This window comes from Dipodomys merriami, unplaced genomic scaffold, assembly GCF_024711535.1.
Source record: "Dipodomys merriami isolate MVZ:Mamm:240054 unplaced genomic scaffold, mDipMer1.0.p SCAF_4, whole genome shotgun sequence".
Lineage (NCBI taxonomy): Eukaryota > Metazoa > Chordata > Mammalia > Rodentia > Heteromyidae > Dipodomys > Dipodomys merriami.
Genome location: NW_027205603.1, coordinates 63,009,023 through 63,031,442, shown reverse-complemented (window position 1 = coordinate 63,031,442; position 22,420 = coordinate 63,009,023). Strand labels below are relative to the sequence as shown.

At 41.1% G+C, this 22,420-nt stretch overlaps 1 protein-coding gene across 1 annotated transcript in view; it reads right to left on the bottom strand.

Annotated features, from left to right (window-relative positions):
- The window catches only part of Laptm4b (lysosomal protein transmembrane 4 beta), a 63,757-nt gene that overhangs the window by 5,629 nt on the left and 35,708 nt on the right, over positions 1 to 22,420 (bottom strand). Inside the window, exons 3-6 of the mRNA XM_069991114.1 lie at positions 18,805 to 18,878; positions 18,367 to 18,489; positions 16,478 to 16,576; positions 14,875 to 14,970 (exon numbers count right to left, since the gene is read on the bottom strand). Coding sequence (XP_069847215.1) covers positions 14,875 to 14,970; positions 16,478 to 16,576; positions 18,367 to 18,489; positions 18,805 to 18,878 — 392 coding nt within the window. The remainder of the gene's footprint in view (positions 1 to 14,874; positions 14,971 to 16,477; positions 16,577 to 18,366; positions 18,490 to 18,804; positions 18,879 to 22,420) is intronic.

The window sequence follows — 22,420 nt, the reverse complement described above, 5'->3', positions numbered from 1 at the left end:
GATCCTAAATTCATGAAGGCACAGCATCATCTCCTTATTTAAATGATGTGAATATACCAGTGCTGACTGAAAGAAAGGGTTAAGGGTAAGGAAAGAAGGGTTACAGGTAAAGATTGCCATTCTATTAGCACTAAGGACCATGTTAACACTTTTCTGCAAAGGGCAATAAAATATTTATACATCTGAGGGAAAAGTTTAAAGTCAATTAATAGAAAATAGACTAATAAAACAAAATTGGTGAAAGCTCAATTATTCTGACAATTTTACAAGTTTGCAGTTAACCACAATTACAACAGTCTGCTTTATGCCAGGCAACATTCAACACAACCAAATTCAAATCTAAGTATGAGCCTCAGAGGGTGTCTCAGCAATCTCAGCTTTAGAGTAAGGGAGGACAAGTGACCCTTCCACACAGATGAAAAGGCTATAAATCTGGGGTGGGTCATGCCTGTAATCCTAGCTATGTATTCAGAAGGCCGCAATGAGGATTGTGGTTTGAAGCCAGCTAGGACTGGAAAGTCCATGAGACTCTCATCTCCAATTAACTACCAAAAACCTGAAGTGGAGATGTGCCTCACCAATACAGTGCCAGCCTTAAGTTAAAAAAAAAAAAAAAAAAAAAAAAGCTAAGAGACAGTGTCCAAGTGCTGAGGCTCAAGCCCCAGGCACTGAGTTCAAGCTCTAGTACCAGCAACAAAACAAAAGTTAAAAATTAGGTGACCATTGGTGACTCATGTCTATAAGGAGACTAAGCTCTAAGGATCATGGGTCAAAATTAGCCCTGGCAGACAATGAATTGTCAAAACTATCACCAATCAACCACAAGGTGCTGGAACATGTTTGGCTTAAGTGACAGCATCAGCCTTGAGTGAAAAAGCTGAGTATAAGGCCTTGGATTCAAGCCTCAAAACACACACACACACACACACACACACACACTCTCTCTCTCTCTCTCTCTCTCTCTCTCTCTCTCTCTCTCTCTCTCTCTCTCTCTCTCTCTCTCTCAAACAAAAACACAGGAAATATGTAGGTACTACAATTACACTGTAATTAAGACTTCCGCCACTAAATACTTTTGTGCCTGGGCATTGGTGGCTCATATAGGTAATCCTAGTTACTTAGGAGGCTGAGACCTGAGGATCTCAATTCAAAGCCAGCCTAGGCAGGAAAGTCAGTGAGCTTCTTACTTCCAACTAACTTCCAAAATTTCAGAAGTGGAGCTGTGGCTCAAGTGGCAGAGCTAGCCTAGAGGAAAAAAGAAAGCTCAATAACAGTGTCCAGGCCCTGAGTTCAAGCCCCAGAAGAAAAGGCTTTTGTGGAATTCTATAGTTGCTAGAATTTTATTCCCAAAGATTTTTTTGTTTTTTGGGGTCCGGTCATGGGGTCTGAACTCTTGAGCCTGGGCGCTGTACCTCAACTATTCAGCTCAAGGCTAGCACTCTACCACTTGAGCCACAGCACCACTTCCAGCTTTTTTCTTTTTGCTTATGTGGTGCTGAGAAATCAAACCCGGGGCCTCATGCATGCAAGGCAAGCGCTCTACCACTAAGCCACTTTCCCAGCTCTCCCAAAGGCATTTTTACATTACACAAATGTTTTCAGATTGTCACAAAAATATATAATATGCTGACTATGCTCATAGGACCTTGGAGATCCGCACATGTACTCCAAAGAATGTAGGAGTCTCCTGAAATTGCACACTAAGGTACGTTCATATGTGTGTACATGTGTTTCTTGAGCCACATTTCCACTTTGGGCTCTTGGCCAGAAAAGCCTCAGATTTGTCTTCTCAGGCTGACTTCAGATCTCTATTCTCAGATTTTAAATAACCTGAACAGCCAGGCACCGGTGGCTCACACCTGTAATCCTAGCTACTCAGGAGGCTGAGATCTGAGGATCGAGGTTCAAAGCCAGCCTGGCCAGGAAAGTCTCTGAGACTCTTATCTCCAATAAACCACTTGAAAACTGAAAGTAGTGGCTCAAGCAGTAGAGCGCTCACCTTGAGCTGAAGAGCTGAGGGACAGTGCCCAAGCCCAGTGTTCAAGCCCCACGACCGACCAAAAAAAAAAAATCCTGAACAGCAAGGATCACAGGTGTGAGCTACAGGCATCCAGCTATATCATAAATTGCATTTATGTATAATCACAGGCATCCAGCTATATCATAAATTGTGTTTATCTATTTCCTGGGTAGGATATGTAGAACTCACACCAAGGGAGTGTTGTATTTGCCTAGATCTCTTTTTTTTTAAGAGTCAGTGGGACTGGGGGTGGGGGACCGAGCTTGGAGGGGGGCTTGAACTCAGAACCACTATGCCAATCTGTTTAACTGTAGATAAGAGTTCACAGACTCTCCTACTCTGGCTGGCTTCAAACTGTGATCCTTGGATCTCAACCTCCTGAGTAGCTAGGATTACAGGCGTGAGCCACCAGTACCAGGCTTACCTAGTGTTCTGTAGGACCTTTGAGAACAAGCCCTACTTCCCAGAGAAGGGATTCTTGACATAAGGAAGGAATACAGGTACTGGACCTGGGCAGAATTTACTATAAACCAAGGGAGCTCCAGAAAGCAGTATGCTATTTCAAGTTATTACTTAAATAACATGTTTCAGTCTTTTAAAACCCAATCTCCATACTAAAACATAATCCAGAAGTGCCCCAGTCTGTCTTTCCTAACTAGAAAATAGGAGACACATCTTATTTCTGATCTTGAAACTATGACTGTCAACAGAAAGCATCCAGCCCCAAAGAACTGTCATAATTTACAGGCATTTGACAGGCATTTAAGTCTTCTAAGGGTCAATTTAAGTGAACCCCAAATAGCCAAAAATCAATGACTATTTGAGGAGTGTGTGACTAAAGAAACCAGATTCTGTGTTAATTTTCTTTTTCATTAATGATTACATCCCACTAGATTTTAATCCAGTTTACATTAAATGTTTCACATAAAACTGATCACATTCATTTGCCTCCTAAGATAGTAGAAAGGCATTCACTAACTTCAGGAATGACAGTTTTGATGGCAACACTGTGCTCAGGGAAGGCAAATGAGAGATTACCTATGGTGTTAGTCTGAACTAATAACCTATGTGACATAAGCTCCTCTCCAAAAACCTGAAATTATTCTGTTATGAACTTCAAAAGAATACATGCTATGGTCCTGTGAGAGGTAAGAGTGGTTCCTTTGGAAATGGCCAGCTCTTGGCAAGTTTCCCTGTAAAGGGGAAAGGGGCACCACATTCATCATCCCTACAATCAGATTTCTCAGCCTACAGAGAAAATAGACACAGAACTGTTAACTAGAAAATCTAGTTATGGTTAAAATACTACTTCTAGCCCTTCACCTCTTAATGACAAGCACCAAAGCACCTATCCTCAGCCAGGTATAAACTGGGTGCAGAGAAGAGTAGACAACACCTGACTCAACTGCAGGAGGATACCTGTCCTACATTAATACAGCAGTGTCCATCACAGGAAGAAAGAGAATAGCAGGGGCTGGGAAGGTGGCTCAGTGGTAGAGTGCTTGCCTTATGTGCATGAGGCTCTGGGTTCGATTCCTCAGCACCACATAAGCAAAAAGAAAAAAGCCGGAAGTGGCGCTGTGGCTCAAATGGTAGAGCACGCGCCTTGAGCTGAAGAACTGAGGGACAGCGCCCAGGCCCAGAGTTCAGACCCCACGACCGGACCCAAAAACAAACAATAAAAAAAAAAGAAAGAAAGAAAGAAAGAAAGAGCATAGCAATCATGATCACTAAACTCCAAAGCAGATGTACAAAGGTATGCTTGCTACATGATGAGATGGAACAGCAATCAGGATCTAAAGAGCCTCATTAGCAATGGAAGGAGGGCAGGACCTTCTATAAAACCAGTGGTTCACTGGGCGCCGGTGGCTCATGCCAGTAATCCTAGCTACTCTGAGATCTGAGGATCACAGTTCAAAGCCAGCCCAGGCAGGAAACTCTTTGACTCTTATCTCCAATAAACCACTAGAAAAGCAGAAGTGGTGCTATGGTTCAAGCAGTAGAGCGCTTGCCTTGAGCTGAAGAGTGCAGGGAAAACGCCCAGACCCAGAGTTCAAGCCCCACGACCGACAAAAACAAACAAACAAACAAACCACTGGTTCTTACAACTTGAAAGCTTAGGTATCCATCACAAGACACTCCTGTGGGCACACATACATTGTTCCTATGAAATCAACTACTTCACTATTCTTTGCAAATTAGAAACTAACACTACTAGTAGATTTATTGGAAGGGGTGGCAGTATTATTTGTTCCTTTAGAAGGTAGAGGTGGGAAGCAAGGGACATGGTATCCATAAAAGCATAAGTGGCTCCTGAGATCTCCATCTGTTTATAATGCATCGACATTCCCTCAAATCTCCTTCACAGAACACACAGACAACCACAGCAATCTCAACTCCACTCCCTTCTCTAGCCTCAAGAAAAGAGGTGTAAGTGGCTGAAACTAATGTTATTAGAGGGTAATCTGAAACCTGCTTTTATTTCTGAAAATAAAAAATTTAAAAACTATTGGCGGTCTAGGAATGTGACCTAGTGGTAGAGTGCTTGTCATTAAATACTTTGTTTCTAACACAAACTGTTTCTTCGCACAATGATCACTTCTCCAGCTCTCTGGATGAGTTGGGGCTTTATCCCACAGGCTGCCACAACTTCATATGCCAATTCCAAGTACTAGTCCTTCTTCAAGAAGTAAAGCTATGGGTTGGGAAGGTAGCTCAGTGGCAGAGTGCTTGCCTTGCATTCATGAGGCCCTGGGTTCGATTCCTCAGGACCCCTTAAGCAGAAAAAGCCAGAAGTGGAGCTATGGCTCAAGTGGTAAAGCGCTAGCCTTGAGCTGAAGAACAGAGGGACAGTAGCCAGAGTTCAGGCCCTATGACCGAAAGAAGATAAAAGAAAAAAAAAAAAAAAAAAAGTAAGGCTACCCATGTTTCTGTATGCCTTTGCTACAAGTTGGGTCCGCTGTGACCCCTTCTCCTCAGATTTGATAACTTGCTCAGACAGCTCATAAACATGAAAGGAAATGAAAATGAAATACATATACATACATGAAAGGAAATATAGACATACAGGTTTGTTTTACATATTAGGAAGAAAAAGGGAGTTTCTGTCACCACAGAATAAGAAACACAATCCCTGTTTATCAACCTGGAAGCACTTTGAATTGCAGTGTTCAGAGATTTTTATGGAGGCTTCATCATACAACATGATGGATTATTAATTCAATACTCAGCTCTTCTACCCGTCCCAGGAGATGAAAGTAAGGCTGAAAGCTCCAAGCTTTTAATCATGATTTGGCCTTTCCTAAATATCCAGAGGACTAACAGTTGCCTAATCTGGTGGTTGAGGTTGTAAATCAGTGGTAGAATACTTGTTTGACATGTACAAGACCCTGAGTTTCATCACATACAAGCAAAACCAAAATAAATGATTTGAAATACTTTTAAGGAAACAGTTGGCTAATTAGAACAAAAGACATTCCTACTACTCAGAAAATAGCAAGGATTTTAGGAGTTTTGTGTCAGGAACCACAGGAAGACCAATACTTGTTTGGCATGTACAAGACCCTGAGTTTCATCACATACAAGCAAAACCAAAATAAATGATTTGAATTTTTTTTTTGGGGGGGGGGGTCGGTCGGTTGTGGGTCTTGGGCGCTATCCCTCAGCTCTTCAGCTCAAAGTGAGCACTCTACCACTTGAGCCACAGTGCCACTTCCGGTTTTTTAGTGGTTTATTGGAAGTAAGAGTCTCACAGACTTCCTGCCCAGGCTGGCTTTGACCCATGATCCTCAGATCTCAGCCTCCCAGCTAGGATTACAGGTGTGAGCCACCATACCCGGCTGATTCGAAATACTTTTAAGGAAACACTTGGCTAATTAGAACAAAAGACATTCCTACTACTCAGAAAATATCAAGGATTTTAAGAGCTTTGTGTCAGGAACTACAGTAAAACCAAATTATATAATCTGTTGAATATAAGCTTGACAAGATTTGTAAGCAAAGTAACTGCTTCTTATCCATGTCCCCCCAAGCCTGAAACCTAAGTATACTACGCCCCCTACTGTACACATCTCTTCCGCACTCCAACGTCAGTCCAGAGACAGGAATCACAGAATCTCTTGCCCCATTGGACCTATTTTCTACTTCCTCATATTCGTCTCTGCCTTCTCTCCCTCTCTTACATTCAGAAAAAGGAGAGGAGGCTGGCAATGTAGGTCAGTGGTAGAGTGCTTGCCTAGCATGCATAAATCCCTGGGTTCAATTCCTCAGAACCACAGAACTAGAGGTGGCACTGTGGCTCAAGTGGTAGATTACTAGCCTTGAGCAAAAGAAGCTCAGGGACAATGCTGACAATGCCCAGGCCCTGAGTTCCCCAGGATTGGCAAAAAGAAAAAGAAAAAAAGGAAAGATTTCTTTGCATAATACCCAACAAATCAACTGTTTAATTTTCTATTATAATGCAATCTATGTCTACAAGCTTGGTCTCTTCATTTCTCTAACCATAATACGAATTTCTATATTCTGCTTTTTGTGTGTGGGAGGGAATGGTGGAGGGGGGGGTAAACTTAGCCTGAGCAATGTCCCTGAGCTTCTTTTTGCTCAAGGCTAGTACTCTACCACTTGAGCCACAGCACAACTCTGGCTTTTCTGTTTATGTGGTACTAAGGATTCAAGCCCAGGGATTCATGCATGCTAGGCTAAGCCACATGCCCAGGCCCTATATTCTGCTTCTTAAAACATTAAACCTTTCCTCTGCTGTTATACTGCCTGTAATAATTTAAATAAAAAATATAAACATTTGGGGCTGGAAATGTGGCTTAGTGCTAGAGAGCTTGCCTTGCATGCCTGAGGCCCTGGGTTCGATTCCTCAGCACCACATAAGCAAAAAGAAAAAAGCCGGAAGTGGCGCTGTGGCTCAAGTGGTAGAGCACTAGCCTTGAGCTGAAGAGCTGAGGGACAGCGCCAAGGCCACGAGGTCAGGCCCATGATTAGACCCAAAACAAAAAACAAAAAACATTTTACCTACAGATATACCCTTTTTAACCAAACTTTAAGCTGAATGCTTTTGCTATAAGATACATTACTAGAAACCCTTTCTAAAATGTTAAAACATGAAATTCAATGCCTCCTATATATCTGATATTAAAATCAATGACTATTTAAAGAGTATGTGATTAAAGAAACCAGGTTCTATGTTAATTTCCAGAAAAACATGACACTTAAACAAAAACCATTATACTTATGGAAGAATAATATAAAGAATTAAGAGCTGAGTTAGTGTCAGGTACTATGACAGCTACATTTCCCAAAAAATATCTCAGGAAGTATCTACTCCAATCTTACCCTTGATGCTTTTTTTTTTTAATTTTTTTTGTGGGGGGGTCCGGTTGTGGGACCTGAACTCTGGGCCTGGGCGCTGTCCCTCAGCTCTTCAGCTCAAGGCTAGCATGCTACCACTTGAGCCATAGCACCACTTCTGGCTTTTTTCTTTGTGCTTATGTGGTGCTGAGGAATTGAACCCAGGGCCTCATGCATGCAAGGCAAGCGCTCTACCACTGAGCCACCTTCCCAGCCCCCCTTGATGCTTTTTATATTACAACCTACAGCAAATCTATTGGACTGTGTGCACACTAGGCAAGTTTGGAAGATGGAGTGGATACATAACAGGGAACTACCTAACACAATATTTAAATGAGGCTGATGCCTTGGTGGTACAAAGTTTGCTTTTGGGCAGGGGGAGGGGGATAATAGGACTGGTTCTGAGACTTGAACTCAGGGGCCTGGGTGCTCTCCCTGAGTTTCTTTTTTTTGGTCCAGTTGTGGGGAATAAAATCTGGGCTTGGACGCTGTCCCTCAGCTCTTCAGCTCAAGGCTAGAGCTCTATCACTTGAGCCACAGCGCCACTTCCAGCTTTTTTTCTTTTTGCTTATATGGTGCTGAGGAATTGAACCCAGGGCCTCATGCATGCAAAGGCAAGCACTCTACCACTGAGCCACCTTCCCAGCCCCTCCCTGAGTTTCTTTTGCTCAAGGCAAGCACTCTTCCACTTCAACCACACAGCTCTACATCTGGCTTTTTTGTAGTTTACTGAAGTTTCATGGACTTTCCTGCCCAGGCTGGCTCTGAACCAGGATCCTTACATCTCACTCTCCTACTAGGAGCTAGGGTTGCAGGCATGAGCTACCAGCATCTGTCCCAAGTTTTCTTTTAACCTTCCTTTTTTTTTTTCTCACTTTCTTCCTCTGACTGGTGAAATCCTGAAAACTACTCATAAAAGACAGCCAAATCCTGGGAAAAGCATCCAGGCATTTCCAGGTATGTAGAAAGTAAGAAAATACTCTATTAAATGGACCAAATGCCAAAAAAATGTGTTACTGCATCATGAGAAATCACAGAATTTCCAAAAGAACAGTACTAGAAAGAACATGAGTGTGAACTCACTCTTGGAGGGCAGCCAGGGTCTAATAGAAAAATGAAGCTATTATACAATGCAAGACAGTGACATACAGTTAGTGAAGAGGAAAGCCAGTCAATTGAATGGAACACCTCTGTGTCATTTCCCATAAGCTACCTGGCAGTACACATTTTCACATTAATGAGCATTTTGGAGTCATTTTTTTCTTTTAAAATACATTACACTGCTATTTTAGACTTTTTGCCATTTGCTATGCTATTCATTTCATCTTTGCATAATTTCTGGTATTAGAGGTATAAAATAAAGACAAGAATTATTTTTTTTGTTTTGTTTTGTTCAGTTGTGGGGCTTGACCTCAAGGCCTGGGCACTGTCCCTGAACCTCTTTGTGCTCAAGGCTAGTATTCTACCACTTGAGCCACAGTGCCACTTCTGATTTTTGAGTGATTAATTGGAGATAAGTTTCATGAGGGTACAGGGGACTGTGAATGTGGCTTACTGGTAGAGTACTTGCCTAGAATGCATGAAGACATAGGTTTGATTCCTTAGAACCACATAAACAGAAAAAGCCAAAAGTGGCTTAGGGACAGTGCTCAGACCCTGAGTTCAAGACCCAGGACTGCCCCCCCCCCCCCAAAAAAAAAAGTCTTATGGGGAATTTTCTGTCTGGTCTAGCTTCAGACCACGGATCCTCAGATCTCAGCCTGGGCTGCCAGCACCTGGCTAAGCATGATAATTCTTTGTTTTTTTTGTTTTTTTTGTTTTTTGGGGGGGGGGCAAATTTTACTCTGTGAAAATACATTATCACAACATCAATTTTTTGTCCAGTATTCTGTGTATATGGAAAAATGTTTTAACTTCTCCAATAAATGGATATCACTATACATCTATCTACATTTGGGTAAGGTAAATTTTTCAAGACACTGGATTTTTCAGCGATTTTGTGTATACAGTGGTACTCATTACAGTTTTTACTGACCTCATAGGAATTAAAGTTTGCCAGTTATAAAACTAGGTACTTACAATAACCAAACAGTCATATACTTACATATTTTGTACTTTGATATATTTCTTGATGAATACAACACATTCACTCAACTACCATACTTCTGTGACTGTTTAGCATATCTAACTATACCCAACTTATATATAAATAAAAAAAGCCTGACTTTTAAATAACTAGAGGAAAATAGACAAGAAAATGTTGAAAGTCATCAAGGCTACTATAGAAAACTATTCTAAACCCTCCTTCAACAGCTAACTAATCTGTGGCTTTTTGTCCTCCAACAGGCAATTGTAATTAATGTCTAGTACATCAGAGACCCTACTGGAAAATGGCAGTCAGGGATGTTATCTACATTTCAGTGGAGTTACTTTTCCCATAACTATACTTTTGTAGCAGTCAGACTCAAAAGAAAGCCCCACTAAATATGTTTTGAAGTCAAATAATGCATTTGCATGTTAATCTATATTAGTATCTTCAATGTGACATTAAAGTTCCACTTCTTGGGCTGGGAAGGTGGCTCAGTGGTAGAGCGCTTGCCTTGCAGGCCTGAGGCCCTGGGTTCGATTCCTCAGCACCACATAAGCAAAAAGAAAAAAGCCGGAAGTGGTGCTGTGGCTCAAGTGGTAGAGCGCTAGCCTTGAGCTGAGGGACAGCGCCCAGGCCCAGAGTACAGACCCCACGACCGGACCCAAAAAAAAAGCCGGAAGTGGCACTGTGGCTCAAGTGGTAGAGTGCTAGCCTTGGGCTGAAGAGCTGAGGGACAGCGCCCAGGCCCAGAGTTCAGGCCCCACAACTGGACCAAGAAAGAAAGAGAGAGAGAAAGAAAGAAAGAAAGAAAGAAAGAAAGAAAGAAAGAAAGAAAGAAAGAAAGAAAGAAAGAAAGAAAGAAAGAAAGAAAGAAAGAAAAAGCAAGCAAGCAAGAAGAGAGGGAGAGAGAGAAAGAAAGAAAGAAAGAAAGAAAGAAAGAAAGAAAGAAAGAAAGAAAGAAAGAAAGAAAGAAAGAAAGAAAGAAAGTTCTACTTCTCTTGCTCCAAAATAGTTAAGAATTTTCCTATGTTAACCGAGATTATAATTCTTCTATTTGGAGACAATTTACAATTTCAGACATCATTTTGGTTAAATATTAAATCTCACTTAAACACCATCGCCAGGTGCCAGTGACTTAAGCCTCCCAGGAGGCTGAGATCTGAGGATCAAGACTCAAAGTCAGTCCGGGTTTAAGAAAGTCAGCAAGATTCTTTTTTTTTTTTTTGGTCAGTCGTGGGGCTTGAACTCTGGGCCTGGGTGCTGTCCCTCAGCTCTTCAGCTCAAGGCGAGCGCTCTACCACTTGAGCTACAGCGCCATTTCCGGTTTTGTGGTGGTTTATTGGAGATAGGAGTCTCACGGTCTCTCCTGCTTGAGCTGACTTTGAACCATTATCCTCAGATCTCAGCCTCCTGAGTAGCTAGGATTACAGGTGTGAGCCACCAGCGCCCGGCAGCAAGATTCTTATTGCCAATTAAGCACCAGGAAATGGGAAGTGGTGCTATGGCTCAAAGTGGTAGAGTGCTAGCCTTGAGCAAAAGTGCCTAGGCCCTGAGTTCAAGCTCCACAACTGATCCCCCCCCCAAAAAAAAAGTAAAATAAAAAGCACCCTTATTCCATAGGACCTGGATTCACTACATTCACACTCTCAACACAATGCAGAGTATCCGTAGCAGTAGAATGATGATGCACAGATTAAAATCTTTAAAATTTCAATTTGCACAAAATCTAATGTGAAAGAAATCTTATACTATGACTTCGGGTTTATTATGTTACTGTGCTTTATCTCTGGAGGACACTTTGTTATGGCAGTAGGGAGAGTATGTACCAAGTGATTTATACATCACTGTTTTAAAGGAGAGAGTACATCTTTCTTAAGGTATCAACAATGCTTGCACCAGAGTGCTGCCGTGCATCAAAAAGGCACCTTAGGCTATTTTAAACTGTCAGAGGAAATAGCAACAGCTCTTAATGTACTGTACTTTTAAGCCATCTGGCCATGTCCACTTAATAAAAGCAACACATTGATTTTCATAGCCTAAAGGTGTCCAAAAAATCCTTTGAATGTAAGGTATTTTATACTAAGACATTGTAATCCTCTGCCAAAAGCATTTTCTTCCAAGATCTTCACTTGGGATTAGTTGAAAAACTGGAGGGATTAATCCCAGGAGACATTTCCACTAACACCATATCTGTCCTTCCCCTTAGCAGAATTTGGGAACACATGGATCTGTATAATAGCACATGTACTATTTGAGAGAAGGGAATAAAAAGGCAGATTTATTTTCTACCAACAATAGCTCCAGTAGCTTTCCATAGAGGTCAACATGAATCTATTTAGCCGGAGAGAAAAGCCATGTGGCCTAATATTTGACAGGAAGTAAAAACCAGGCATGACATGCTATTAAGTCAATGCAGATGTCCAATAAAAATATGTACCAAAGAGAATATATAATATAGCCACAAAATCAGGAAAATAACAGAATCAAGATCACGCCAATGCCAATTACAGGGTCTCTGAAAGGAGGCTTCAACATGTTTGGTTTCCACAAGTTAAGATGCTAACATTAACTACATTATTTCTTCTGAAAACCATCTTTAAACAAAGAGAACATTGCTTAAATTGTCCAGATTATATATAATCATTCCCCACCAAAGCCAAGTAGACTTTCTTTTTTTCTTTTTTCTTTTATAGGTGGTGGGGCTTGAACTCTGGCCTTGGACACTATCCCTGCACTCTTTAGCTCCAGGTGAGCACTCTACCACTGGAGCCACAGCACCACTTCTGGTTTTCTAGTGGTTAATTGGAGATAAGAGTCTCATGGACTTTTCTGCCTGGGCTGGCTTTGAACCGTGATCCTCAGATCCCAGTCTCCTCAGTAGCTAGGATTACAGGCGTGAGTCACCAGTGCCTGGCCAAGTAGACTTTCTAAAAAAGAAAGGCAAATTCCAGGTCTGAAGCAAACAATATACAAGATGAGCCTAGAACATCTTACACTGGGGAGGTAAGAAAGCCATCGAAGCTGACAAGGTCATGCAAACAGACTCAGAAGTTATGCTGATGAAATATCATCTGACCGAAGATGGTACAATTTAAGCATTAACTACAATATATACTAGCTATTTATAGAAAGTTTTAATTTTTTCCCTTTGAAGGACGCAAAATAGATATGGAGAGTAAATTTCCTTAGACATTATCAAAACAGTAGGACTCTACCCCATCAGTTAATTTACCATTTAAAAGTAAATGAACTGTGGCTCAAGTGTAGAGCGCTTGCCTTGAGCTGAAGAGCTCAGGGACAGCACCCAGGCCCAGAGTTCAAGCCCCACGACCGACAGGAAGGAAGGAAGGAAGGAAGGAAGGAAGGAAGGAAGGAAGGAAGTTAGGAAGGAAGGAAGAGAGGGAGGGGGGAGGGGAGGGGAGGGGAGGGGAGGGAAGGGAGGGGAGGGAAGAGAAGGGAGGGGAGGGAAGAGAAGGGAGGAAAACAGTAACCTCAGTAATCACTATTGAAAATGTGCTGCCTTGTTATTCTGAATACTTAAAAAGAACAGACAATTACACACACACATACACACACATTATTACAAGGATTACTGGGTCCTGTTTTCAAGACAGGATCTTATTACATAAGATCAGATTGGACACAAACTTGAGATCTTCCTACCTGAGCCAGATTACAGAAAGCATTACAAGCATGAGAAACTGCTGCGAGCTGCAAAGTGCCTTACTGTCAATGGACAGATTAAAGTGTTAATGCATCATAATTCCAATGAAATAGTAAATCAAGGCATTAAGCCCCCAGGTTTCTGATACCCAAGCAGATACTATCTGCTTCTTGGAAAAATAATTAATCTATGAAGAATTCAGGCAAAAAAACAAAATAAAACAAAGAACAAAACTTGAGTAGAGAAAGCCTCTAGATTATTATTGTTTGGTATTTTGAGATAGGGTCTCATTATATAGTCAAGGCATGCTTTGAACTTCAAATATCCCTAGGATTACTTATACGTTCCATTATACCTAGCTAAATTTCACATGAAGTAAGATAGTTTAATCATACTATAGATCTAGAGTTATGTGGTTTAATAATTCAGGCTCAACACTAGCCTTGAGCTGAAGAGCTGAGGAATAGAGCCCAGGCCCAGAGTTCAGGCCCCCTGACCAACAAAAATAATAATAATAATTCAGGCTCAAGATATGCACTATGGAAAGTAGCACTGTGGCTCAAGTGGTAGAGCGCTTGCCTTGAGCTGAAGAACTCAGGGGACAGTGCCCAGGTTGAGTTCAAGCCCCATGATGGGGGGGGGGGGGGAGATACACTATGGATAAGGTACATATATGTTATTTATGTTATGTTTGGAGATGAGTATCCCCCAGAGAGTGTGTTAGAGCCAGGTGCCATAATCCTAGCTACTCAGGAGGCTGAGATCTGGAAATCACAGTTCAAAGCCAGCCTGGGCAGACTTGTATCTCCAATTAACCACCAGAAAACCAGAAGTGGCCCTGTGGCTCAAGTGGTAGGGGGCTCACTTTGAGCTGAAGAGCTGAAGGACATTACCAAGTACCAGAAATGGAAGCCCCATGACCAACAACAACAACAAATAAAAAGGTGTGTTAAAGACGGCCCAGCTGGTAGACCCAATTATTGAGATGACTGAGTTGTGTTGGCTCTGACTGATAAATTCATAATCTGATGTCATCATTTGTGAGGGTCAGTTAAGAGGAAGCAGATGACTGGGAGGCAAATCTTTCTTCTTCTTCTTTTTTTGGTTGGTCGGGGGGCTTCAACTCTGGGCCTAGGTGCTGTCCTTGCACTCTTGAGCTCAAGGCGAGTGCTCTACTGCTTGAGCCACATCACCACTTCCAGTTTTCTAGTGTTTTATTGGAGGTAAGAGTCTCACGGACTTTCCCACCCAGGCTGGCCTTGAACCGTGATTTCAGACTCCTGAGTAGCTAGGATTACAGGTGTGAGGCACCAGAGCCCAGCTTGGGAGGCAAATCTTGACTCTCCTTTCTCTCTGTTTCCTGGGTGACCTGAGATGAGCAGTCTTCTCAACCATACAACTCCTGCTACCATGGTATACTACCATACCACAGGACCATCATGGAGCAAGGCAAATGGACTGAAACTTCTGAAACACTAGGCAAAACAATTTTGTTTCCTTTTAAACTTTTTGTCATAGCAATTTTAAAAAAAACCAACCTGTAATAGTTTTTAAAAATAAACCACAAGTTGAGCCAGCCAGCTTGATTTTACATCATCTGTGAGGAACATGAAATGTATTCAATTCTAATGACTAAACAGCTGTTAAACATGTTTCAAAACCAGTACAAAGTATACTAGAAACACTAAAGTACTATACAGTAACAGTGGGGAGATAGCTCACCTCAGGTGATGTCACACTTACCGTAGTGTCATTGCTGGTAACATAAACCAGGACATCAGAGGAATTCCTGCCATTGATGTAGCGGTAACAATTCCAAACACAGCTAATCAAGTAACCCTGAAATTAAGTAGTGGATACTGGATTTTAAAATTTGAAACTGTGGACGATACAAAATACCACATATAGACAACATAAAATATAGACAATATAAAATTTTTATTTACAATATTAAGTTACATTACATACATTACAGCAAATTATATTATTTACATTTACTTAAATTAAACATGTTAGCTCTGCTAAGCCAACAGCCCTTATATTGCAAATGTTGAATACAGGAACTTTCTGGCACAATCTTCCATTGCACAGCCCTAATCTAGGAGAAACTTAAAAAAAATAATTACTTCACTACAAACATGTATTACTCCCCAAAACAACAGATCAAATTAATCAATTTAGCATGGCACTCTACCTATTTCTTTAGCTATATTTTGAGAAGCACTTGAATCAGACTGTCCTGAAAACTCAATCCTTCTGCCATATCTTAATTGTGTGGTTATCTATAATTTGATCTATACATATTATCCTTTTGAAGAATAAAAAAGGCTCATATATATTTATTTCATACCCTGAAAACAAAATTACTGGAACACTCATTTCAAAATGAAGTATCAAAAGAATACAGGAGCCAGTGGCTTACACTTGTAATCCTAGCTACTCAAGAGGCTGAGATCTAAGGATCATCATTCAAAGCCACCCAGGGCAGAAAAGTCCTTGTGATACGCTTACCTCTCCAAGTAAACACTCAAAAACCAGAAGTAGCACTGTGGCTGAAAGTGGGAGAGCACTAGTCTTGGGCAAAAGAGCTCAGGCACAGTGCCCAGGCCCTGAGTTCAAGTCCTACTACCAACAATAACAACAACAAAAAGCTAATATTAAAAAAAAAAAAAAAAAAAAAAAAAGCCAGGCACCGTGGCTTATGCCTGTAATCCTAGCTACTCAGGAGGCTCAGATCTGAGGATAATGGTTCAAAGCCAGCCTGGGCAAGAAAGTCTGAGAGTCTTATCTCCAATTAACCATCAGAAAACCAGAAGTGGCACTGGGGCTCAAGTGGTAGAACGCTCATCTTGAGCTGAAGAGCTCAGGGACAGTGCCCAGGCCCAGAGTTCAAGCTCCACGACCAACCAAAAAAAGAAAGAAAATTGGAATACAGCGCAAGTTCACAGGAGAGGTTTTAAGTCATGACATACTTTTACTCTAATCATGTGTAACTTGATTAGAAATGCCTCAAAATTTCTTTCTAGTTCTAAAATTTAGCAGTTAAACCAGATTAAACTTTCTCCAATTTAGGGAGAATGTATAATGGTGAAGCCAATTAGAAAATTCTGGCAGACCCTCTAATCCAAGTTATCAGATGAAGTTAGTATTCCACACTCGGGGGCAAATTTTGCATATGAGTGTGCAAAGAAGCATTATTCATGGTGAAAAAGTGGGAGCAAACCAAATGTCTATTAAGAGAAGGTACTGTACCTATACACTAAAATATCATGAAGGAAAATAAGTGAAAGGAGCTCACCATAAAGAATCATATTTGACAATTCCTTTGTAAAACCTCTGTGCTTACCTTAAATGTCAGGATAATGCTGATAAACAGAAGAATAATAAGAACCAAACAGGTAGGATTTACTGACATTATGTCATCTCTGTAGGGAAAATCAGGAGGCTGAAAAAGAATGAAGCCTCATTAATAAGTTTCAAGGTAAGTCCTTAGGTAATAATTCAGAAGTGCTCTCAAAAAGCAATTGGGGGGGCTGGGAAGATGGCTCAGTGGTAGAGTGCTTGCCTTGCATGCATGAGGCCCTCAGTTCGATTCCTCAGCACCACGTAAGCAGAGAAAGCCAGAAGTGGGGCTGAGGCTCAAGTGGTAGAGCGCTAGTCTATAGCTGAAGAGCTGAGGGACAGCTCCCAGGCCCAGAGTTCGGGCCCCGTGACCGACAAAAAAAAAAAAAAAAAAAAAAAGCAATTGGAAGCCAGGTGCTGTTGGCTCTGGTGGCTCATACATACCTATAATCCTAGCTATTCAGGAGGCTGAGATCTGAGTATCACAGTTCAAAGCAGCCCAAGCAGGAAGGTCTAAGAGACTCATCTCTAATAAACAACTCAGAAAAAGCTGGAAGTGACTATGTGGCTCAAGTGGTAGAACACTAGCCTTGAACACAAAGAGGCTGAGGGATAGCGCCTAGGCCCAGAGTTCAAGCAAAAAAAAAAAAAAAAAAAGGATTGGATAAAGCACAGTTTGTATATAGGATCAATATTGAACTCTCACTCACTTCTACTTATTAACAGGCTACAAAAGGTGTGACAAGGAAAAGCCAGTAAACAAATCAAAGAAAAAGTCAGTGATGAAAACATCACTTTACTACAGGAAGTTAGAAGTCAGCAGCAGTCTGTAAACTAGAGGTATTTATATATCCCTAACATTTTTATTTCCTTCCTCTAAGTTCTGTTGATTCTAGAAGGTGTGAGGAGCCAGGAGATGAAGGAAAGACCAAAGCAAGATCCAAGTCTGCTATGAATAATGGAAGTGACAGGACTTCTAAGATACAACAAATAGCCTGGTCCATGCTTCAGTGTCTGGCCATGACTCCATCTCTTCTTCATTACCCAATTCTGTATGTTTGGATTTTGCATGAGCAGTAATCTTGAGAGTTAGGGAAGAAAGTTCAATGTGAAGAAAATGGAGAAGCTGGATGCCAGTGGCCATTTCCTAGCATTTAGCATGCATAAAGGCCTAGGTTCAATTCTTAGCACATGATGGTGGTGGTCGTAAATGAGACTGAAATTTGGAACCATTTCCACACCAACACTGGCATTGCTTTACTACAGCATAGTAGACAGCAGAGCACCGGTGGCTTACACCTATAATCCTAGCTACCCAGGGGGCTAAGATCTGAAGATCGGGGTTCAAAGACAGTCTGGGCAGAAAGTCTGTGAGCCTCTCATCTTCCATAAAATACAAGAAAACTGAAAGTGGTACTGTGACTCAATGTGGTAGAGTACTAGCCTTGTGCAAAAAGAGTACAAATATAGAGCACAAGCTCTGAGCTCAAGCCACACAACCAGCAGAAAAAGTGGACATGGTATGTGCATAAAGTTGGAATCTATAAAAAAAGGCACAGTTATTTGAACTATGTTTATAGGGTTCAATATAAACAGATAAAGAAAACAGCATCAGCATTAAGATGGAATACATTTACAGCCTTCTCAAATAATAGCTTCCATTTCAGTCTGTTAACAGGGGCCTCCAGATCAGGGAATTTCAATATTCATACTCATTACTGTCTCTTAAGCAATGCAGGTAAAGTACAGGCCTTGCTATTAAGAGCCTAGACTGATTTGTTTTTTTCTTTTTGAGACACAAAAATCTGCAAACTAGTATGTATGTACTTATCTCTAGACCTATGACCCTTAACTAGATTTCACTCATGACAGAGGCTACTGACGGTCACATACCAGCTGTCGAATGTATTCCCGAATGGAGTTTGGATAAACAAGCACAGTAACTGCAACCAAGGTATTCAGGGCAAAATCGAAGATCTGGTAACAGAAGAACGGGATGATCCAGGCAGCATGTTGCTAAACATGACAAAACAAAATGTTAATGCAAAATATTAATTTGTTCAAAGAAAACTTTTACTAATCTAAAGGATGTGGAGGAACTGAACGTAATTAGCAACTGGTATGCCAAGTGGCAATCAGTAAGAACAAGACTGAGTGAGCGTATCTGGGAGTTTAACATTGGTTTCTCCCGTTTTTCTAGTACTGTGTGATAGTGAGAGGCTTCTGAAAATTTTTACAGAAAACAGACTACTTTATCTTGCTCTAAATAATTACACAGATGCATGTGGAAAGAAAGGTAAAAAGGCCTGACCTTGTATTACAGGTGCTTACCTTGTATGCTCCATAAGTAGCCATTGCACATATCAGGATCATGAGAAGAGAAATTGCAATAGCAATATACATGTCTGTCAAAGGTTTAAAAAAAAAAGACAATTAGATTTACTAAATAGGCATTTTTTAAAAAATTTCTCCCCACACCTACTGTTTATAAGCCAATTATAAATGAAAACTTTGCCAGATGCTGGTGGCTCATGTCTGTAATACTAGCTACTTAGGAGGGCTGAGATCTTAGGGTCATGGTTCTACAAAGCTCATTAGCAAAGCCAGCCCGGGCAGGAAAATTCATGAGAGTCTTATCTCCAACTAACCCCCAGAAAACCAAAAGAGGAGCTATGGCTCAAAGTGGTACTAGCCTTAAGTAAAAAGGCTCAGGGACAGAGCCGAGGTCCTAAGTTCAAGCCCCACAACTGACAAAGATATAAAAAATAAATTAATAAATGAAAACTTTATGGTAGGTAAACTTCCAGGCTCTTTTAGAATCTGAGTATGTGAAAGCTAATAGAGAAAAAATGCTCAAAATATGCTCTCTCTAAATCACATACATGACTGTAGATATGAGATTATCAAAGAAAGATACTAGTTACAGATATCCATAAAAAGTTTGGTTGTTTAGGGCTCAGTGGTAGAGTGCTTGCCTTGCATGCATGAGGCCCTGGGTTCGATTCCTCAGCACCACATAAGCAAAAAGAAAAAAGCCGGAAGTGGTGCTGTGGCTCAAGTAGTAGAGCGCTAGCCTTGAGCTGAAGAGCTGAGGGACAGCGCCCAGGCCCAGAGTTCAGGCCCCACGACAGGACCAAAAAAAAAAAAAAAAAGTTTGGTTGTTTAAACACTGAATCCTAAGTAATTCATTAATTCAGCTGTATGTTTTTAGTCATATAAGTAACAACTTAAATAAATTTCTACATTTGTCCCAATTACAATTATAACCTCATAACTTCCTAACTTATTTGAAACAAAAATCTCAAGATTATCTCAGCCATGGTGTCCCAGTTTATTCTCAAATATGTCAACTTATCTAATCTTGCTTTGTCATTCCTTGTTAATACAATCTAGCCACACCATTTAACAGCAAGGTCACACTATCTCAGGGCCTTGTATTTGCAGCTTCATTTTCTTTCCAATGATCAGAAACCCCTCCCTTTTTAATTAATAAGGTTTCCACTGCAATGTTAGCACCTCAGAGAGCTTTGAGTATTCTAGTTAGCACAGCCCTCCCTCCAGTTATTACTGCCTCACTGTGCTATCAACTATCACTAATACCTTATCCCTATTGTTCCTAGTATATTGCTTGCTTCTTTCCAATACAGTAACCTTCTTGATAAAGAATTTTATCCTGCTCACAAGTCCACCATCTAAATGAGAAATGTCCCTACAGTAGGCATCAGCATATATGGGCATATGGGGTTCATGTAAACTGAGATACAGGGTAAGATGGCACTCTAGACATCAAGGATTGTTATCAGAGAAAAATATGTAAATAAACTATCTCATTCACGATTCTTATACTGATTGTATGATAAAATGTCAGTATCTTAGATATATGCTGAGTTAATTGAATCTGATTTACTTTGCCTTTTTAAATGTGGCTACTAGAAAACTTATCTGCTATTTACATTATATTCCTACTGAACAAGAAAGTATCTAGTAGGAACTGAACATTTATTTATTCAGGGGTTCATATGTTTATGTAAGCATGACTTGAAGCATGGCAGACCAGGTTTCTAAAGAGTACCAAAAAACAAACAAACAAAAAACCCAAACTGTGCAGTTAAGTGTCTGTACTTGTTAATTTTTTTAATATATTTTTATTGTGAAAATACTGTACAGAGGGGTTACAACTACGTGGGCAAGATAATGAGCACATTTCTTATCAAGCATTGTAGCCTCCAGCTTTGTTTCTCCTTCCTGTCCCTTCCCATCCCCCCTCCCCCCCATCAAAGTTGTAAAGTTCGTTTTTTGACATAACGACTTTGTACTTGTTAATTTTTAAGGAATTTCCAAAAATATGTTTCAGTCTTCCTGGCTCTGAGATAAGATGTTACTGTTCCTACTGAGTACAGCTGATAAAAGCAGAGCTCTGGCTGGCATCACTGGGCCAGTAATCCTAGCTACCCAGAAAGCTGACATCTGAGAATCGCAGTTCAAAGCCAGTCTATAAGATTTTTTTTGGGGGGGGGGGGGGGGTCCAGTCGTGGGGCCTGAACTCTGGGCCTGGGCACTGTCCCTCAACTCTTCAGCTCAAGGCTAGCGCTCTACCACTTGAGCCACAGTCCCACTTCTGGCTTTTTTCTTTTTGCTTATGTGGTGCTGAGCCACCTTCCCAGCCCTGAGATTTTTATTTCTAATTAACCACCAGAAAACAAGTGGTGCTGTGGCTCAAGTGGTAGAGCACTTGCCTTGAGCTGAAGAATAGTGCCCAGGCCCAGAGTTCAAGCCCTATGACCAACCAAAAGAAAAAAAAAAGTTCACACCTGTAATCCTAGCTACTCAGGAGGCTGAGATCTGAGAATTTTGATTCAAAGCCAGCCTGGGCAGGAAAGTCTGTGAGACTCTTATTTCCAATTAGCCATCAGAAAACCAGAAGTGGAGCTGGGGCTCAAGTGGTAGAACACTCCCCTTGAGCTGCAGACAGTGCTTAGGCCCAGAGTTCAAGCCCCACGACCAACCAAAAAAAAAAAAAAGCTCAATGTTGGGAATGAACCAACCTGGGCTGTTGTTTCTATGGGATTTTTCTCCAAAAGCAATTATGGTTTTAAAACCATCCATTCTGTCTCCTTAACTTCAGAATTGAGTAAACACTTAAGCAAGGGTTACTAAACACTAAAGCAGATTCACAAAGCACACTCTAAGACTAAAATGGGAAGATCATTTATCATCTTAAAAAAAGCTAAGGTGGGCTGGGAAGGTGGCTCAGTGGTAGAGTGCTTGCCTTGCATGCATAAGGCCGTGAGTTCAATTCCTCAACACCACATAAGCAAAAAAGAAAAAAAATAGAAGTGGCGCTGTGGCTCAAGTGATAGAGCGCTAGCCTTGAGCTAAGAGCTGAGGGACAGCATCCAGGCCCAGAGTTCAGGCCCCACGACCAGACCAAAAAAAAAAAAAAAAAAAAAAAGTTAAGGTTTGGACTGGGAAGGAAGGTGGGTCAGTGGCAGAATGCTTGCCTTGCATGCATGAGGCACCACATAAGCAGAAAAGGACAGAAGTGGTGCTGTGGCTCAAGTGCTAGAGTGCTAGCTTTGAGCTGAAGAGCTGAAGGACAGCACCCAGGCTGAGAGTTCAGGGCTAGTACCCAGGCCCTGAGTTCAAGCCTAGGAGTGGCACAAAACAAACAAATAAATAAATAAATATTTTTTTAAAGTTAAGGTTCTTTCAATCATCTATGGACTTAATGAAATAAATTGCAAAGCAATTGTACAGGTAACTCAAAATAGAAATAGTTTTTCACAAAAATGAAGGCCATCTCTGGGTGCCGGTGGCTCACACCTGTAATACTAGATTTCAGCTACTCAGGATCTGAGGATCATGGCTCAAAGCCAGCCCCGGCAGGAAAATCCATGAGAGTCATCTCCAATAAACCACCAGAAAACCAGAAGTGGCACTTTGGCTC